Source organism: Trematomus bernacchii, unplaced genomic scaffold, assembly GCF_902827165.1.
Source record: "Trematomus bernacchii unplaced genomic scaffold, fTreBer1.1, whole genome shotgun sequence".
NCBI classification, from domain to species: Eukaryota; Metazoa; Chordata; class Actinopteri; order Perciformes; family Nototheniidae; genus Trematomus; species Trematomus bernacchii.
Window position 1 is genome coordinate 3653403 of NW_022987588.1, and position 20165 is coordinate 3673567.

Sequence of the window (20165 nt, forward strand, 5' to 3'; positions counted from 1 at the left end):
AACTTGCTGAAGGGTAAAAACAAAGTGATGGTTTTCCGCTTTAAAACACGTAAAAGCCGTGAACCAGCACATCCCAGCTGCCATCAGTGTGTGTGTGTGTGTGTGTGTGTGTGTGTGTGTGTGTGTGTGTGTGTGTGTGTGTGTGTGTGTGTGTGTGTGTGTGTGTGTGTTGTGTGTGTGTGTGGTGTGTGTGTGTGTGGTGTGTGTGTGTGTGTGTGTGTGTGTGTGTGTGTGTGTGTGTGGTGTGTGTGTGTGTGTGTGTGTGTGTGTGTGGGTGTGTGTGTGTGTGTGTGTGTGTGTGTGTGGTGTGTGTGTGTGTGTGTGTGTGTGTGTGTGTGTGTGTTTTGACAGTGCATAAAGTGTTGGCCATGAGATAAAAAGTATAATGTACACACAGTAAAAAGGAGGTTCTACAGAAAGCGATGCACGGCCTACCTCATCATGTCTCTGACAGCTACCTCTCTGAACTGCAGCCCGTTCTTTCTACATTGAGTTTGCATTTAGTGACCTGTTTATGGAGCCTGCAATTCACTGCAATTTCCACAACATGGTCTCGCAAACATTTCACATTAAAAGCCTGAAGGGATTTGATCCACAGAAACCCTTGAAGGGCTTTTAATTATAAACAGAAAGAGGAAGGGCTGAGTAATAAATAAATACTTTTTAACTGATACTTATTCTTCAAATATAGAAATTGACACTGATGGGATGACCATGACCATGACTAGCAAATAATAAAATGTGTTGTTTTTGACAGGAACACCTTGTCTCACGCAGAAAAAGAAAATGAGACTTAAATCTCTATAGTTGATGAGGCGTGGGCTGTGAGGCAGCTCTAACCTGTTAACATGTGCACCAAAATGAAAGCAAAAGCACACTGGCTGCTCAGGTAGGCAGTGTGGCCGAGGCGTGATGAGCCAATCAGAGGCCAGGTTTCCATCCCTTGAGATCAAAGGTCATCAGAAAGTCTCTTCCTTTGGCTTTTTTCAACTTAACAGAGTCAAAATGGCGGTCATCAATAAGTGTCACAGGTGTTGCAGCATCCCAGGAAGCTCTGAGGCCTTCTGATTGATTCAGGTTCACTTCCCTTTTATTAATCCTCCATCCATTGCTGCCTTCTTTTCAAGTCTTTGATCTTGTCTGGATTTGGAAAGGCACATTATTAAAAATTGTTTTAAAGGTCAAGTTCAGGAGGTGTTCACTTGAGACATTTTATCATCGGTGACACGGGCGTCACGTCTGAAACCAGCTGACTCAGTCTGGACAGATTTCATTGGCCGACTGTGTTCAACGGCAACTTCCCACTGCTTTTGGATGAATTGGATAGCCATATTTTCACACAGCACTCCATTCATCAGCACACATGTCTCATTGAATCTGTTGCACAGTCACAATGTGAACTCCCTCCTGAGGTCAGAGGTCACAGTGGGGGTTAGGAAGTGCTCTCTCTTTTGTCATTTTTAGGAACGTAGTCCCAGCTGTCTCTCTTGAACTCTTCCTCCTCCTTTTTCTGGAACTCCCTCTTAAAGAAGCCGGCCTGAGAGACAGACGGTGGACAGAGACACAGAGGTACAATTAAAAATTATGCTGGTGTTGCTACAACAATAATTATAACTTGATACACAGTTTATGAGTTAATTGACCCAAAGATTTTCTGCAGATTTTAAATAAAACACAAAAAGTATTCTGCAATATACTGCATTTGTCTGTTTATTATATTAGAATATACTGCAGTTTCAGTATCATTAAATTGCAATATGCTGTGTTTTATCAGTAAATAATATTATAACATACAAGCAATATACTTCCAGTGTATAAAAACTAATATTTACCTTCCACAAACACCAGATGAGAACAGCCAGGATCAAAAGACCCAAAACTAAACTGACGACGATGATGAAGACCTTTACTGTTGTTGAGGGTTTCTGGGTAAAAAGAGCCTCAACATCCACCTGGAAATATACATTGAATACAATTATATATATATGATTATTACTTAAACCCAGGATTATGCATGAGATAGAAGCACAGTAAGGGAACAAGTAAAGTTTGACTCGGGTTTTTGGTGTCCAGGTGTGTTACCTGTGCTGTTGGTTGTTCGTGGATGAGGACGGTGTGAGGGCTTTCTCTGGGGTTTGACATCAGCGCTGTGCTCTCCAACCTCATGACACCATGACGACCCTGAGATGGAGACATACATAAGGAGTTTTTAACAGTTTCTCTAAATGCATTTGAGATAATTAAACATAATTGGCTACAGACACATCAGACTTACATTTTTTTACATAAAGTGCCTTTATGGCCAGCTATGGAATTGCCATTGCCATTAACCTTTGTGTTTTTCAAAATGTTATTTATATTTGAAAAGTCTGAAAACAGTGTGTGAGTGTGTGTGTTACCGGAGCTTGCAGTAATACATCTGGGTTCAGTCTGATCTCCAGTTTGATTATGGCATCTCCTCCCGCCTCCAGGGTACCGAGCCGACACACCAACCGCTCACACAGCTCATCTCCACGGGCACAAAACTGCACAAACATAGACAAATTATAAAGTCATTACATTATCAGGTGGGTGGAGTGATGATTGTTGACTTCAACACAAGCATCTCAAATGATGCTTCATCAAACCTAAATCACATTGGTCATCATGCATCAGCAGTCACATTTATTTTCTTTAACTGTAAATTCATCTAGTATAGTCTCTTTTCAGCAAGAACGTCACTGATACTTTTAATCACATAAGTCACATCTGCTAAATAAATCTGAAGGTGGTCTTAAACCTTATTCCACAAAGATCAACCCATGACTTCACCCAACATTAGCTGCATGTCAGCAGAATTCTAAGTTTTCTGGTTGGATGTTTTTTACACTGATGCTTTATGGGATTTGTAGTTGACTTCTTTCCTCAAGTGAACCCAGTCCTGCCTGTAGCTTTGTAATCAATGGAGAACTTTGTACAAGTGATTTACAGTAACTGCCAGTGAACGCCGCTTTAAATAAGACTAATGTTCTATTAGTTCTATTCTATTATTCTGGTGTACCATTCTGCGGGTGGAGGTGGAGGAGAAGAAGAAGACAATCTGTTTGATGAAGGAAGCTTCGGGGACGTCACAGTCCTCATTGACTGAAATAGTCGTGTCACTGATCGAACACACACCGTGAGACGACTGTAGGGAGAGAACATTGAGATAGATTTATAAATACACACACTTAATTTACCTTTTTGTATGACAACTCCTATTAACACAGCTTCTAACATATTTCTACTGCTTCTTCTACTCCAACCATCACTGCCATGGATGTTCTGAGTGGCATATAATGCTCAACACTCGTCTAGTCTTCCTTTGATCAGATAGTTGCTGATATTACTTTGACGACAATGACTTCTGTACGTACCTGCCAGTCGACCACCTGCATCAGCCTGTGTCGGTAAGGTGCGAGGATCTTTGGTAGCGCGATGTCCACCACAGTGTCTACAGACCTGCTGGGACCAGAGTTTAACACCTGCAGACACACACAACAACATACCATTTATTCCAAAAGTAAACATGACTGTTGAACAAATGTAGTTGACTTAAAACAGCAATGTTCCCTCTGAATCGTAGTAGAATTGAGTTATAGAGTAGTTTTAAGGAAGTTGATTAGGTTGGTCTAAACGGGACAATAGTTTCACATTCAGAAGATGTGTTGTACTATGGGAAATATAACCATTGTGTAGAGCAGTTTTACAGAGAAGAGAGTAAAATAATACCTTGTATGTGTAGTTGAATCTTTCATTATAACAGTCAACCGGAGTTGTGTCTTCATCTCCAAACACAAATGAGGTGGGAGTCACAAAACTACAAGACAGACAGATAGACATTAGAGAACAGAAACAATCTTCTAGAACAAAAAAACATATAATCTAATGATTTATACATTTGTTGACTTTAAAGGTGGGGTAGGTAATTTTGGAGAAACCAGCTCGAGTGCGCTAGAATTTGAAAATACACAGCTGGAAAAAATCTGCCACTTCCTTACAGAGCCCCTCCTCCAACACACACGAACGCGCACATGACCAATGAGGGCACGAGATAAGTTTGTGCACAGATGGAAGGCTGACAGGCAGGTAGGTCATCCAATCATTTTAGCCGGCCCGGCTAAAATGATTGGTTGTGCTTTTTACAGTACTACAGCTTCCACAGATGACATTTTTTAATGGATTTTTTGTCAAAGCACTTAAGATATTCATTGCTATCGGGATGTTAAGAGCATTCCATGGAATATAACAAAAAGTGTATCTCGAGCCGGTTTCTCAAACTTACCTACCCCACCTTTAATGTGTTGCCTTGTGTGTAATAGTAACATGTTTTTTTAAAAGGGCGCATTATATCAATACAAATTCTTGGAAAATCATAGTATGCCGATTCTGACTCACCCGTGGATGTTGACGTTGACTCCATATTTTAGAGGAAGCAGGAGACTTATTGAGTTGTCATGGAGATACTCTGCCCTCTCATAGTTATCGCTAGAAAAAGAGATTTGAAACATTAAATATGTTTTGTTCTTGCTAAATTCACAGTACGAATAACAGCTATAAGAGAGATCCTTTCTTTTCTACAAAGCAGAGCATTTCTACATGTCTTTCTAAACAAACAATAATAAAGAGGAATCCATTAAATGTACACTTTTATTGAAGTTAACTCATACAAATGTTATAACTAAATAACAAAATGACCACTGCATGTATTATGTGTTGAACAATTTTATCTGAATAATATCTAAAACTTTATTCTTACGTCTTGCTTCAAAGACAAATGTACGGGTGCAAGAGTTGTGATGTCAAAAATGGTGAGTGTTGCATTTGGTATAAAAGCCTTGGAAGCTTTATTGAAAGGTTTTGAGACTTCTCCTCTGGAGTTGAGCGGAGGTGTGTCCTTACCTGCTGGTGTTAAGGTGAATCATGACGTCACCAGCTGTGCTGTTAGGATTGACGTCCAACAGGAAGCTGATGTTTAACTAAAAGAAACAGTTAATGTGTCAGTGATTTCAAATTAACAGCTGCATCAGTGTGCGGACAAACACATTCAACCTTAAAACTGCTGCTCTGTTTGTTTCTGGGGGAAACTCAGATATTTCAACAGTTTATATTGCAACATTTAAAACACAACTGGGCAAAAGGACATAGAAAAAATATCTGCTGACTGGGCTGAAGCTGCAGAACAAAAAAGTACAGATATACACTTGATCTCATCTTTGACCAACAGGCTGTTTTCAGTAAGACTGGGCTGAGGAGAAATATTAGCCAAGTGTCTTTTCATTACTCAAAAACTGTGCAATATCTGTCTGTCCAGATAGAGATATCGCCATGCCTTTTGCTTTAGTTATTTTACAGTCAATAACAATCTGAGCCTGTAAGTGGCAAAAGCTAGCGTTTGTAGTGGTCATTAATTCACGGGTGTTCATTCGCCCACAGGATTGCATCGTAACTTTTTTGAGGCTTTCGCACAGTACTTCACCAATTTCACTTTTGTCGTCCCCATAAGTCAATTAGACAAAAACATATGGGAAAACAGGGCCTAATTCTGGCTAACGTGGGTGTAAACTCTCAGCTGAAAGTCCTGCCAAAACTGAGGGGTACTATCTGGAGTTGAAGGTTGAAGTACCTGCACACCAAAGAGGCGAGTTGATATGTTTGGCGCAGCGGGAACATGGCATCAGTGTTGTGATACAATCATTTCACTTAGTGTGTGATTTGCTAAGGTTTACCTGGGCATGGGCTGGTAGGAGGAGGCTGGTGACGCTGCAGTCAACACCCACCATCGTACTGTTGACTTCCTGTGTGACATCACAACTGACCACATTGTCCTGCTGCAGTACACGGAAACACACAGACGGGGTTTGTTGTGATTACTTTGTTACATGAGTCATTTGTGTTGTTATAGTTATAATTCTTTGGTTAGAGTTTTCAACTATGATTGAAATCTTAGGGTCATAACTTTAAAATCATTAACCGATCATTTATTCGAGCTGCGCGTTCAGCATGCTGTAAACTTACGTTCTGCAGTACTTTGATGTAGTGGATGTTGTTGGGGAAACGCAGCGTCAGTCGAGGTAGGAAGGCGTCGTCTCCAGAGTTCAGAAGGGAAGTTTTCACCATGATGGTTTGTCCAGAGCCGAGAGCAAAGTACTGCTGCTGACTGATAACAACAAAATAAAAACATTGATGTTTCAGTCAAATGAACATCCAATCACTAAAGGGCAAGACAAAATGAGATTTAGAGTCCATCACTTCTAACATTGGTGTATTTGTTGTCATTGTTGAATCTCACTTTAATGTATCAGAGATTAAATAATGTTAACTCTTTGACTGAAAACACTTTAAAGGGGACCTATCATGCAAAATGCACTTTTGTACGTCTTTTATACATGAATATGTGTCCCCGGTGTTCCAGGGAACTCACCAAGTGTCAGAAAACACAACCCTCTCTATTTTCCTCCATACCCAAATCTCTAAAAAAGGGGCTGCAACGGATCTGATCAAAACTGATCCAGATTTGAACACTGTCCTGACGTCAGGACAGTGGCGCTATGGCTATTGGGCCAACTCCACCAATCAGGAGGAGACAGCCACGGCCATTGCCGTTCGAAAGCGCTGGAGACGCTGTAGTACATATGCCAGGCCTGTAGATGGTGCTGTTCTCCCCTTATCTGCCCTTACAAACACAGAGCTAAACATTTTCAAATTGAGCAAAATGAGGCATGGCTAAAATGCATGATCTGTTTGGTATTTTGCACAAAAAAAAGTATAAATATGCCTTATATAGGTATGGTCCTACACTATATTATTCAAATATAGCATGATAGGTCCACTTTAAATCAAGAGATTCATATTGACACGATTAAAGATCACGTTTCATTTTTGCATAGTTTGTAGATTTTGGTTGCAGCTCATAAAATGCTTTGTCATTTTCTGATCTGAATCTACTGTTAGGTCTTTTTTTAATAGTTACAAATATTGGTTTACTTTATGAGATACTAATATGTATTTAATCTGTTCACAGACAAAAATGTAAAAACTGCAATTTGCAGTATTTTATAACTTTGGAAAGAGTCATGTTAGTGTTTTTGCTAAACTAGGCTAACGATGTCCTTACACAAGCAAATAACCCCAGGAACCTAACAGCAACACAACATCAAGTGAATGATGTTGTTTTTCATGAATCCTCTTGAACTAGCCAGCAGCTAATTAGCATCATGTGATAGCCTCTGTGAGGGAATAACCTCCTAGCGAATTGATTATGGTCTGAACTGCACTGATTAAAATACAATGATGCTGTTGTTTTTGTCCTTTCATCTCTCTTTTTCATGATTCAAAAACGTGTGTGTTTCTTACTGTGGCAGCACAAGTTGGGCCGACAGCTGCATGTTGGTAGAACAGTTCACCAGCGAACAGGGGCGAGCAAACCAAGTCTGACAGAGAAAAAGGAGGCAGAGAGTTCACCAATTATAGTTATGAATGGGGCAGTTTTTCTCTTTAATGAAAATGAAAAACAACTCCTGTGAATGAAGAACTCCAGCTGCACATTCCTGCATGTTAACCCTCCCTGCTCTGTTCACAAGTCAGTGGAACATGGGATGATCTGACTGATGTTGGTTAATGTGCTGCAGCTGTAAACACATCTGGATTAGCAGGAAGTCATTGTCTGTGTTTGTGTGTGTGCGGTTAGCGCTAGATTCCTGACCTTCAACACAGATCGGTTTGATAATGGACGGACAGATCTGACACTGACGCAGCTCCAACAGGAAACTGAAGGGTTAGTTATCATTGTAGCAATCAGAATAGATCAAAGCCATCTATTAAACTAGTAAATAGCTATAAACTTGGGGAAAGTATTTGCAAACAAGGTTTTTATTGTTAATAAACTACCCAAAGATACCTGAACATTTCTGAACATCTCATACAGAGCAAAGCAGCTAGGGCTTTGGTTTTCCAATATAATAAACAAATATATTTGTACTGATAGATTATCTGTCGCTCTACCTAGTTAGCGTTAGCGCTGGTCTGTACCTGCTTGGTGATGGTGTTCTGGTGTCCTTCGCTCTGCTGAAGGATGGGTTTCAAAGGGGGGAAGGTTTTAGAGGAGGCTCTGTGGGTGTTTGTATCTCTGCGACTGTAGGAAACCTCAAACTTGACAGGAGTAAAAATGTCCCTCACATCTTTCTGTAGGAGGAAGAAAGCTATGTTAGCATCACCACAGCAAATGCAATCGAAATGTTATTACATCCAAAATATACTTCATTCACTGTCCTCTTCATGTGTGAGTGTGTGTTACCCTTTGGTAAGCCACGTGTGTTGAACAGGAGAGCTGGCCATGTCGTGCTCTCACACGCCCCCTGGTGCTATTGGATGACCCGTTACCATGGAAATAGAAACGATGAGGGAAGGATGGTTTATGGAGGAGGTCAGAGGTCAAATTATATTGAAGATCTGAAGATGACAGAGGAACATAAATAGATATCAGTTGGCAAGTCGTATATATATATATCGTCTTATATACAATATCATTGAAGGTTGTGACCTTTATGTTCTACTTCTGATAAAAAAAAATGTAAGCTCTACAGTTGATGGTGAATTAGGGCTGTTCTGAGATTAAAGTTGCACATTTACCAATTTATCAAGAAATCAAATCGTTTATCTAAGATTGACATCATACCACTTTATGTTATTTTTAAAAATACATAAACATAATATCTGTGTGTTTCCTGTACCTATAGCCCCTTTGAAGTGTCCGGACTTGACACTGAAGCAGACGGTCACATTGAAGCAGACGGTGGGAGTCTTGTGTTCTCGGCACAGCGCCACCTGCTGGTCAATGTGCTCAGGCAGAGTCATAGACGCCTTCACCTGAATCACCGGGCGGGTCCTACAGCACACAGGACACATTTGGAGGAAATTATTAAAGCATGTTGACAACAGTAACAGATACAGCAAATGCTAAAAGTGTGTGGAAAAACTGAGATGGATTGTATTATTTAAAGGCTTCTAGAAAATCCCACTACTCAGCATAAAATGAAACTTTTGGTTATTCTTTTATAGGATGTCCTGCTTCCCCTGCCATAAAATGTCCTTCCAAATCAGCTAAATAAAGGAGTTTCCTTCCTGTACACCTGTATAAGAGGAAACAGAACTACAACTGTAGGATGTTGGTTTCAGCACAAAGCTTCAGTGTGGTTTTACCTGAGAATGACAGCGGAGTCCGAGAGGAAAGCACCAACCGCCACATCTGTAGAGACAGACAGAGAGTTTAACTTGGTCTTAATGTACAATATGACAGATGTTGTGGCAGGAAACAGTGGTTTTAACATTACCATTATAGCCATTGTCATCGATGTCTATGCCAGAGTTCAGCGACTGGCCAAACATCCTGAGGTCACGACCGAGAGTCGACCCAGTAATCCTCTGAAAACACACACAAGTTTGTTTATTTCATCTTCAGAATCAGAATGATAATCAGGTTAGAACATGATGTTATAAGGCTGGTCATTGTCCTCATCTTGTAAAAACTTCAGTGAAAAAAATGACCCCCTTGTTTTGGTGGAAACAGCAGGTTAAATGTGTCTAATAATGATTCAGTATTATATTAAATTATTTGATTTACTCCATTTTCCCTCTGTTTTGAACACCCAGGTTTCTTATGAAGAGTGATGGTTGTCACTAAAGCTATTTAAAAACATTTCATACTCTGCAAAATAAGACACCATCGATCTACATTTTCCATAGAGCTTATCATTAATATTTCATGTAAATATTTTTAGCTTAAAAAGAGCTTGAATGTATAATAACCTGAGATGGAGTTGGAGAGATGCCATCCTTCCTGCCGTTGTAAATATACACAGCTCCTCTTAGGTCGTCTTCCTGTGGGGCACCAACTGCCACATCTAAACACACACACACACACACACACACACACACACACACACACACACACACACACACACACACACACACACACACAAAGATAAGCACAGTTCATTGTATATTTGTGAAAGTATATAGAGCCTATATTGCAAACCATTTACTTGCATTTTAGTAAGACATAGGTTAGATTTCTGTACTTGTGAGGACTTGCAATCGCTACCTTCCATGCAGCCATGAGTGAATGTAGCTACTTTGATGCAGGTTTTACAGATTTTACACTTTCTACAGATTGTTTATGTGTGGTCCCAACTGATCCTCTGGGAGGTCAGGTCTACATTTCTGAGGGGGCAAAGGGTGTGTGTTGGAAAGGCCCTGAGGGAAATGTTAAGCAGGATGAAAGTATCCAGGATAAGTACATAAACATGAGAAAACAGCAGCATGGTCATTTAATATTTAACCTGAAGTCCTTTGAAGATTTGTTGGGGTAGTAAGAAAGAGCTACTGGACACACGCACAGACACACACACACACACACACACCCTTTTATCTTTTTATCTAGCTGTGGCAGATTAGAAGGCAGGATCAGTAACAGAGCAGCAACAGTTTGTCATTACAGTTTTAATGACCTTAATAACACACTCCACCCCTCACGCACATGCACATATGGTGAGGGGTCTGTGTGTGTGTGTGTGTGTGTGTGTGTGTGTGTGTGTATGTGTGTGTGTGTGTGTGTGTGTGTGTGCGTGCGTGCGTGCGTGCGTGCGTGCGTGTGTGTGTGTGAGGGCGTTGTGTTAGTCAGTTAGGTTATTCATCAGGAAGTGGCAGTTACTGCAGTTGGTGGTGGGATGTGTCCCCTTGGCAAGAGATATACAATACACAAACTATGTGTTTTTTTGGTTGTTACTTGTATTGTAGTAGTATTACTAGCATTTTGGGTAATTTGTATCTGGGCAGACAGCCAAACAGAAACTCTTAAACATCCCTAATTACTACTTTTGAGGTGCCCTTGAGCAGCAACGTGCACCCCCAGCTGCTCCAGTGGAAATGCTCATAAAACAACTTGAGAAAGTAATGCAACTTCTACAAAGCAGCAGAATTAGAAGTAAAACACTCTTTTAAAGTAATGTTAGTAGTAGTAGTATATATATAGTAGAAAGCTGATTTAGAGCACTGTTAGCAATATGTATGTTTCCAAAGGTGTTAGCAGCAGTAATAGTAACAGTGGTATCAGAAGCAGTATTGTTAGTATTCACAGTAGCAGTTGCTGTAGTTAACTTACATTAACTTTAACAATTTATTTTCATACAATTGATATCTATTGTGCTTTTTTTATGTGCAATATACACTTCATTTTTATAATTTATTTACAATTTGTTTATGTTACTGGCTCCTTCAATACTTGTCATGTTATGCCGTCATTTAAATTCTTGAAAATGTATATTTATTGTTGTCTATTTTAGATTTTCTGTTGTTATTTTCTGTTTAGTTTTTGCTGTTTTGATTACCTACTCAAGTAGAGTAGTAGTAAGAAACTGCAGTTATAAATGACATCAGACATAATCATAGCTGAAGATCTATTCCAGTAATATTAACAATGAGAATAGTATTTGCATTGCTTTGAGCAGCTGAAGTATTGGTATTACCAGGGTAACCGTCGTCGTCTATGTCTCCCAGGTCAGCGATGGTTTCCCCAAATCGGGCGGCGTAGGCGTCGCTGCCACTCAGCTGAAACTCCGCCTCCATCAGCTTCGCCTGAGACAGAGTCAGTTTGTGAGACAACAGACGACACAACAGGTCTTTACGAAGATGTTCATATGTAGAATGGAACAGAAGAACCTGATCCTAATGTCGGCCATTGTGGCGCCACAGAGAGCCCGGATAAATATCGATTGTTTTGTGATAACCTATTATCAAGGTTTTTACAGCTTTTAAAGAGTGATATCAAGCACAATTCGAGAATCTTAAATCCTCAGATCTGAATTATATCGAAAGCATTTGCAAAATGTACAGAATTTGTTTATATCCACAAACTTTCAAGACCTTGTACGAACACTATATTGTGTGTGTGCCCACCTGCCCCTGGTTGATGTACACATGCACTCTCCCCTCCTCCCTGGTGATGCCTGTTGCCATGGGAGCGCCGACCAGCAGATCGGACAAACCATCAGCGTTCAGATCCACCGCCAGCAAACTGGAGCCGAAGTAAGATCCCAGCTACACAACAAAAGCACACAAGCTAAATGCTAAGTATACCATTGTTTGGAATGGAGAATGCTTATGCTAAGTGGCTCCTTACCTCACTTCCTGACACTTCAGAGACGACTCGCAGCATGTTGTCGTCTACTGTAAAGATGAAGACCTGCACAGAACAAATACACATCAAGCATCCAAACTACATAATACCCAATATTTACATAACCTCAATAACAACTCTGCAGTTTTCACAAGTTTTCACAACACCAGCAAGGGTACGTGGGAACTGTTTTGACATTGTTAACACCACTAACACGTTTCAAATTCGTTATCATCATATGCACAACAGTTACAGAGAAGCAGTAGTAACTAAAACAAATCTTGTATCTAGGGATCTCTCCAACAACGCTCATTAAATATGAATATTCATTTATTTAGACTTGAGAGACTATTGAGGAGGTATGTTAACGTTCAATAGTGTTAAGATGTGGAAAAGATGCTTGAAAACAAGCTAGAAATTAAAATGAAAATAATTAAAAAGATGCTATACAATTTATTTTAAAAAATCACTCATGTTAAAGCAGAAGAATAATTTAAGACATAAAAGAGTGCAAGCTCAAATATGATAACGTTTAAATTCAGGGCGGTAATATTAAATAAACATGTGCGAGTATTGCAGGAATGTAGCAAATGGATAAAAAAAAATGAAAATAATTCATTATAAAAAAAATAAGCTATCTTTAAACATTATTTAAACATATAGACTGTCTGTGCAGTAAGTAAACAGACAGACAGGAGGGTCTCACCTTGCCCCTCTGGTTGTATTGGGGCGCCCCCCCCACTACCTCTACGGTGCTAGGACTCAGAAAGTTTCCGGCTCCAACAGCGTAACCTGGACAGCAGCAGGACAAAGTGCCACAAATTCAGAATTTTGCAGATGAAAAGTAAATAAGAACATTAAAAGATTGAACCACAAATTCACAAACTTTTTGGATAGTGACCCTTTAGAAATGTGAGCAAGCGTAGACATTTTGTTTGTACCAATTATTATAGGACTGAAAATGTCAAACTAAGATAAAAAAATAAATAGATACAACACCTTTAGTTTATCATCACCAGTGTGGCCAAAAAGGTTATTGGTTTAGGTTTGACATGTAGTGGTTGTGGCTGAGGCAAGAATACGTGTGTGTGGGTGTGTTGGAGTGTGTAAGAGAAAGTCGCACAACCACCGCTGTCAAATGGGGTTCAAGTTAACCAAACGTCCTACTCTGATGTCAGCTGTTACTTCCTGTTAAACTGTGTTGATCATCGAGTGAAACTGCTGCACACACAAACAATCCTGACTAAGGACAGCACACTCTCGGGACAATATTTTGAGGTCTGTTTTGGTGTTACCGTCTTATCATGAACTCTTCAGTCTTATCATTATCATCATCGGTCTTTGTGCAGCTTTTCTGACACTGTGTGAACAGCGTACAGATGTTTTCAGAGAAAATAAACACCTTTATCTGAAGAACATCACACCTTTGTGCTTAGCTTCCTGTTTACCATGAAAAGCCCAAAAACTGAGAGTACATGGTGACTCAGGAAATACACTCACACATGTGTTGAAATGAACTTCCATGACAAAGTGTTTGTGTTTTTGTCTTCCTGTGTTTTAGGCTTCTCCTAAGTAACATTTCATTCTGGTTTCTTGAAACTCACTTTCGGTCTAACTGTTGGAGTTTCTACAGGCAAAGTTTTTTTGGAGTGTGTAGAAAAGCTGAATTTGAGATGTTTTAAGAAATTGAAATACCTGTTTTACCAAATTGGGGACAATGTGGCCTATAATAATGTATCATTATGTAATTTGTTCTTCAATTCTTCCCAGCATTATATAACAATCATTTATAATGATATTCATTCACAGATTTTGAAGTGACTGTTATTTTGTATATATTGACTGTTGTGCTTTTATTTATGTCTTTTAATGTGTGCAGGTGTATAAATGTGTCTATAGATGTTTTGAATGTGTATATACAGTATATATGTATATACATATTTGTATACATATTTGTATATATATATTTGTATTTTTTGTATTCCTCGGGATTGTGGGAAACACTATTTCGATCTCTCTGTCTGTACACACAAACTGAAAGATTGACAATAAAGTTGACTTAGACTTTGATGATTGGTTAAAAGAAGAAAAGAAGAAGGAAGCAGATTTCTACACCAAACCTTTACCTACATTTGTTGACAAGTCATTTAATTAAAGATAAGGCACTTCCTAAATAACTCAGTCGCTTAGCTCATGATGGTTCTTAAGGAAGGCTTCAACAGTATACGTTTTAAATTGGTATCAGCAATGGCTTCAATAGGTATAAGATCTGATTTGTTACCCAGGTAGCTTCCAAAGTTGACATATCTAGCGTCCTCGTCCAGGTACACCGACATCACTCCACTGGACGTGTTAAAGACCAACACTGAACCCATCCAATAAGATGTCCCCGGAGCCCCCATGATGATCAGATCCTGAGAACAGCACAAGTTGATATCATGTGACACACATCTCTATTAAAGCTTTATTATATATGGTCATATTGTATATACAAATTGTCTACATAGTTCAGTCTACTGGTGGAAACCGTGAAGACGAACTGGATTTTGAGGAATCTAACTGACCTCTGTGAGGAAGTTGGAAATACCGGCCTGACATGACCCATAATCCTCACCGAACTTCTTCTGGTAATCTGTAAGAGGCAAAGACAAACAGACATGTTGAAAGGTGAAGGTGAACAAATAATAATAAGATAAAACCCAAATGTTTTGCTCTTGAAGCTGAACAGCTGCAGTAATGAAGGCACCAAACATTTGGATAGTCATACATTATTAAGGAGGATAATATTTCTTATTTGTTACCAATGTATTGTAATGTATGTGTGTTTACCTCTGTAGCAAGGGATTAAGGGTTGGGCGTATCTCAGGTCGCTCCCGTAACGATAACAGACTCCGTTGGGCAGCTTGTGGTTCTGAACGTCTTTCCTTGAGTAGTAGACGTTCTTCCAGCGATGAGCACATGCCTGCACACACACAGACAAACACACACATAAACACACACACATAAACAGACACATGTGACATGGACTCATTACTGACAACACAATCACAAATTAGAAGCACAGAGTCTTGTTATTCCCGTGACCCATGACACTGTGACAGAGGCTGTGTGTGTGTGTGTGTGTGTGTGTGTGTGTGTGTGTGTGTGTGTGTGTGTGTGTGTGTGTGTTGTGTGTGTGTGTGTGTGTGTGTGTGTGTGTGTGTGTGTGTGTGTGTGTGTGTGTGTGTGTGTGTGTGTGTGTGTGTGTGTGTGTGTAGAACAACATTAGCCCTGTTCCAGTTTTAAGTTCTCCTTTTTCATGAGATACCTCGAACATTGCCTAATAAATAATAAACATGTATCTTTTCAAGTAAGAGCTAAATGGGAATCTAAGACATAAAATAGTCAAAGTTAAAATAAAAATATAAAATAAAGTCTTGCAAATTACAAACTAAATTCCAACAGGTAAGTAGTAAATATCCCTCATGAGGAAGTAATAAATAAACATAAAGTGTAAATATTTTTAAACAGTTAGTAAAGTATAGTAAGGCAACCTGACAGTAATTGATTGAAACCAAAATGTAACCTGGTCATCTTTCACTCACTGTCTCAATGAGTGACAGTGAGGAGACAGCTGCTTCTGCTGCTGCTGTAAATAGTTTTGCTACATCACTAAATTTAGAGTCTCTTCAAGAAATGGAGATCTTATAGATTGCTGGTATGTTGAAGTAAAGCCTATTAGGTGTTAAACATACTGTACCTCTCTATTGAGAAAATGGTAAATTATGGCTTTAATCACACATTACAGAACAAGCATGGAAAACTAGATTTGCTGTGTCACTGCTGGTGAACAGCGTTGAGTTGTTTTACAAAGTTGGATTGTTGTATTATAAATACAAAAGGGAGAGGTGTTTTTTGTTTCTCTCACAGTATTTCTCACTGATGGATTAACAAACGTACTCGGCTGTTGACAATTGATTTATCTTGCTCCCATTTAAAGTGAAATTGAAATGAAAATTCAAAGGAAGGTCAAGTTTTAAGATAGATGTAGTCCGAGCAGGGGGGCGAAGGTACCTTTGCCCCCACCACTTTACGCCCCCGGGCCGATTTGGCGTCACAAAACAGACAAACACCTGGCAAAGTACTCAACATTGCGTCTGTGGTAGTCACAATTGTAGGTGTCTTAAGGACACATTTCGACATAATGACACACACACACTTATATGGCTAAAACAATACCAGCATTTGTGACATGGCTGGTAAACTCTGGAGCAATAGGAGGTGTAGGACAGAGAGAAAGTGTTTGTGTTACCAGGATGTGCCCTCCATTGTCTCCAGGTTGTCTGGACAGACTGACTCCCAGCCACTGGTGATCACTCTCTGGATCGCACGTCTTCCCACAGCCCTGCACGTCTGCACACACACATTAATTCAACAGTTTCACACATGCAGCCTTCACAGCTTAATCAGTGGTGTTTTACAGCTAACAAGCTGACAGTGTTGTCTTGTTCAGCCCAACAACGTCCCAAAAAATAAATAAGAGTGTTTGTGGTGTGTTTTTTTTAACTGTATGATGCAGAAAGTCCAGTCTGGCAAATACACATACACGTTTGCCTTTAGGATAGGTAATATTATAGATAATGCTCTATCTCAAGCAAACAATGTGTAATGAATATGTTTGTATTCCAAAGGCTGGAAAGAAACAACACACAAACAGACAGGAACACACCAGCATGCATGGGATGGCAGTGGTGGGACTCGGCAGTGACGTTGCAGCGGTACACAACTCCTGGAGATCGGACCGATGGATTGGAGGTCGAGTTTGCTACCGGAGCTCCAACCACCAACCTGAGAGAAGGAGACAGAGACAGGATCTGTCTTTGTGTCTGCTTAGTGTCTGAATGGCATCTGTGTGTGAAGCATCAAAGAGCTTCTCTCATTGACACAAACTGGCTAATTAGCATGCACACACAAACACACACGCACAGACACAGTCCTACTGTGAAGAAGGCAGCTAATAGAGCACCATTAAGTTAATTTAATAAATCTAAATGTACTGATGGCTTAAAGATGGGTCAAGAGTGGAGCAAAAGAGGGTCGTTAGAAGGTTGGTAGAGAATCAACATGCAGATCAACAGAGGTTCTATAGAAAATTAATAAATAATCAAAATGAGCTCAATATAGCATTAATAGATCATTTATAGTAGATGACTGGCAGATCAGTAAAATATTAATAACTGATCAACAAGAATCAATCAAAAAGGGGTAAAGACGTAGATAAATACCATCTGTGGGATTTGTGACGGTGCAGCAGGACTGAGTATCCGAACATGGAGGAGGAGGGGCCGCTGAACTCCAGACTGTGCTCCTGATCCAGATTGTACCCTGTTGCAGGATGGGCCAGGACCAGGATCTGAACCAGGATCAGGATCAGGCTGCAGAGCGTACACATGCTGCCCGCTGAGGGACACATGATGGAGGACAGACTGCAGGGACACCAGAGAGAAGAGAGACATTATTATCAATACATCAGATCAAAACAAAATTTGATTTTCTGTCGTCATCTTCACATACTCACTCACAAAAATGCAACATTCTAGTCCAGTTCTTAAAGTTCCCTAATACACCAAATATGTCAGACTATTTGATTGAACACTGCAGAGACTGGTTAGCCTATTTTACCATTAAGATTGGAAATAGGGGTAAACAGTATATCTTGCACTCATTTCAAGGCTGCATGATGTTTGCTTGATTTGTATAAAATCAAATATGGTAGTCAGTATCAGTCAGTCCTATTTGTTCAGATCTCCACAAAATGTTCATATTGTATGACAGTATTGGCTTAATCATCACCATCTTCAATAGTGGACAAAAAGCCTTTGTACTGGCATCACTGTCTTATTTGACTTAGCATTGAGAGCTTTACTCATTTTTGGCTTTATAAAGGTTAATTAGAGTCCAGTGATTGAGCCTCTCTCCAGATATATTGAAAGAAAAGGCAGTAACAGAATAGCAGGATGCATGGTGAATGCCAATTGTAAATTACCACAGCACACCACATAATTCAATGTGTGTTTTGCCAGACCAGTAACTACCAATAGTTTCGCTGGTAGCCTGGCAACTGCACCTGGCCACATGCAAAATCATCCAGCAAAACATTGACTTGTATACATTTCTTTTGAACAGATAAACAAAGAAAACGTTTTTTGTTTTTTTTAAATACAATGTGCTAACTAGTAAGTATTAGTGGGGTTGTTAGGTGGATTTTGTTCCAACAGAGCCAGGCTAACTAACAGTTTCACCCTGTTTACACTAACTATGCTAAACTAAGCTAACTAGCTGCTCGCAGTACTTTGACAACAGACATAAGCAGCCTACTAAAATGTTCTGTTACCTTGATAGTAACTTTCATTATAATTAACTGGTAATTAAGCACATTTTATCAATTAAGTCTAACATAATTATTACATTATTTAGTGATGTGTCTATAGTTTAAGTTATTTAGGAATATCTCAAACTCAAAGAAATTAGACAAAATCAGTTTGAGGAACCAACTTTGCAGCGGTCCCCCAAACTTGTTGTTCTGGCCCTGCATGGGGACTGAAATATTCCTAACAATATTTCTAAGTCATAAAAGTTTTTGAAATGTTTTTGAAATTATTTCAAACTTATTTTTATTTTTTTTCTCCAAAAGCGTATTAGTCATAACTTCAAGCAATAGTTTTGATTTATCAAAAAATGTATGTCGTTAAAAATGTCTCAACTTCAATCTGACCAACAGTCCATTAAGTTTAAGACAGGAAAAAAAAAGCCAACGTGTTTGTTTTATGATTGAAAACCTTCCTCATTAACTTTTCCACTCATTCATTTAAGTCCATATGGTACATGACTAACTAACGGAGAGTTAACTTTACCTCTATCCCGTTTGAGACAGCAGTTATCCCGGGTCAGACTGTGGGTCCACTCGGTATCCTACCGGGCAGAGGCTGGATCAGTACCGGGCACAGGGGACCAAAGAGCCGCAGTGTGTCCGCAAAGTCTCCGTTAAATCCTTCTTGTTCCCGGTGTGACTCGCTGGATGGAAACCTCCTGTTGCTCCTCGGTCCGTTAACCGACTTGTGCGTAAAACGAGGCACCCCGAGGCTCTGGGATTGTGTGACACAGAAAAAGTGAGGCTGAGTCAAAGAAACCGAAGAGAAAACCCCTTAAACTAAGTTCATCTCAGTTTCAGAAGAAGTCAATGAAACTGAGAACTAGGCGCGCTGAGACCCTCCCTCCTGCGCGTGGTGCATGTGTGTGTGTGTGTGTGTGTGTGTGTGTGTGTGTGCGTGTGCGTGTGCATGTAACGGTGTTTCCTCTCTACCCCCCCCAATGTCCGCCTAAACTAGAGCGTCTGTGTGTGTGTGTCGGGGTGTTTCCTCCTCAGTTATCACTACAGTGTGAATGGATTCAGTGCAGCTTTAATCTCATTTAACTGTCTGATCCCTGCTACATACAAATACTAATATATAGCTTTGAAAAACACTAACAAACACTCACACAACATCATCATAAATATAAGTAAGGGTCTTTTGAAAATAGTTATAGATGTTATGGAACACAGTGTGGAAGGTAAAGGAGTATATGCCTGCATTTACTCATATTACAATTTGTATAGATAGGCTACGTATTTTATTTATTACTTGTATTTGCCACGTTATCGGGCTACTAAACTATGGACCAAAGCTAGTAAGAATGGGATCCCATTAATCCATTATATGACCCTAATATGTTATAAAGAAGGCCATTCTTATTAAAAAAGTTAGTCGCCTTCTTTTGCTTTTAATACATTGAATACATTTTTGATGAACGGTTTAAAGTTTTGTTTGTGGGACAAGTGTGTCAAAGTATTTCTTCACTGAGGTATTGGTCAAAAAATATCTTTGTAAAAGTTATGAGCAAGACAACATGAGCAGTCACTAAATGGCCTTTTTTTTTAAGTGTACCTAAAGTT

General features: G+C 39.6%; 1 protein-coding gene across 1 annotated transcript; it reads right to left on the reverse strand.

Annotated features, from left to right (window-relative positions):
- Positions 1 to 291: 291 nt before the first annotated feature.
- itga4 (integrin alpha 4) lies at positions 292 to 19457 on the reverse strand. Its single transcript, XM_034128780.1, has 29 exons — positions 19087 to 19457; positions 17458 to 17658; positions 16902 to 17020; positions 16485 to 16585; positions 15023 to 15155; positions 14758 to 14825; positions 14475 to 14607; positions 12900 to 12985; positions 12197 to 12259; positions 11974 to 12114; positions 11544 to 11652; positions 9826 to 9920; positions 9351 to 9441; positions 9220 to 9265; positions 8751 to 8905; positions 8315 to 8469; positions 8050 to 8202; positions 7375 to 7451; positions 6037 to 6178; positions 5748 to 5849; positions 4921 to 4997; positions 4417 to 4506; positions 3751 to 3838; positions 3396 to 3503; positions 3041 to 3166; positions 2400 to 2525; positions 2083 to 2181; positions 1833 to 1952; positions 292 to 1537 (listed from the first exon to the last, which is right to left on the reverse strand). The coding sequence occupies exons 2-29, from the start codon at positions 17643 to 17645 to the stop codon at positions 1433 to 1435; spliced, it is 3096 nt and encodes a 1031-aa protein (XP_033984671.1). The 5' UTR covers positions 17646 to 17658; positions 19087 to 19457; the 3' UTR covers positions 292 to 1432.
- Positions 19458 to 20165: the final 708 nt, after the last annotated feature.

Excerpts from the sequence above, each read along its gene's own strand:
- itga4 (XM_034128780.1), bottom strand. The coding sequence starts at position 17,645 with ATGTGTCCCTCAGCGGGCAGCATGTGTACGCTCTGCAGCCTGATCCTG. Across the intron at positions 12,115-12,196 it reads CTGAAGTGTCAGGAAGTGAG|CTGGGATCTTACTTCGGCTC; the intron begins GTAAGGAGCCAC and ends TTTGTTGTGTAG. Across the intron at positions 5,850-6,036 it reads ACATCAAAGTACTGCAGAAC|CAGGACAATGTGGTCAGTTG; the intron begins GTAAGTTTACAG and ends CGTGTACTGCAG.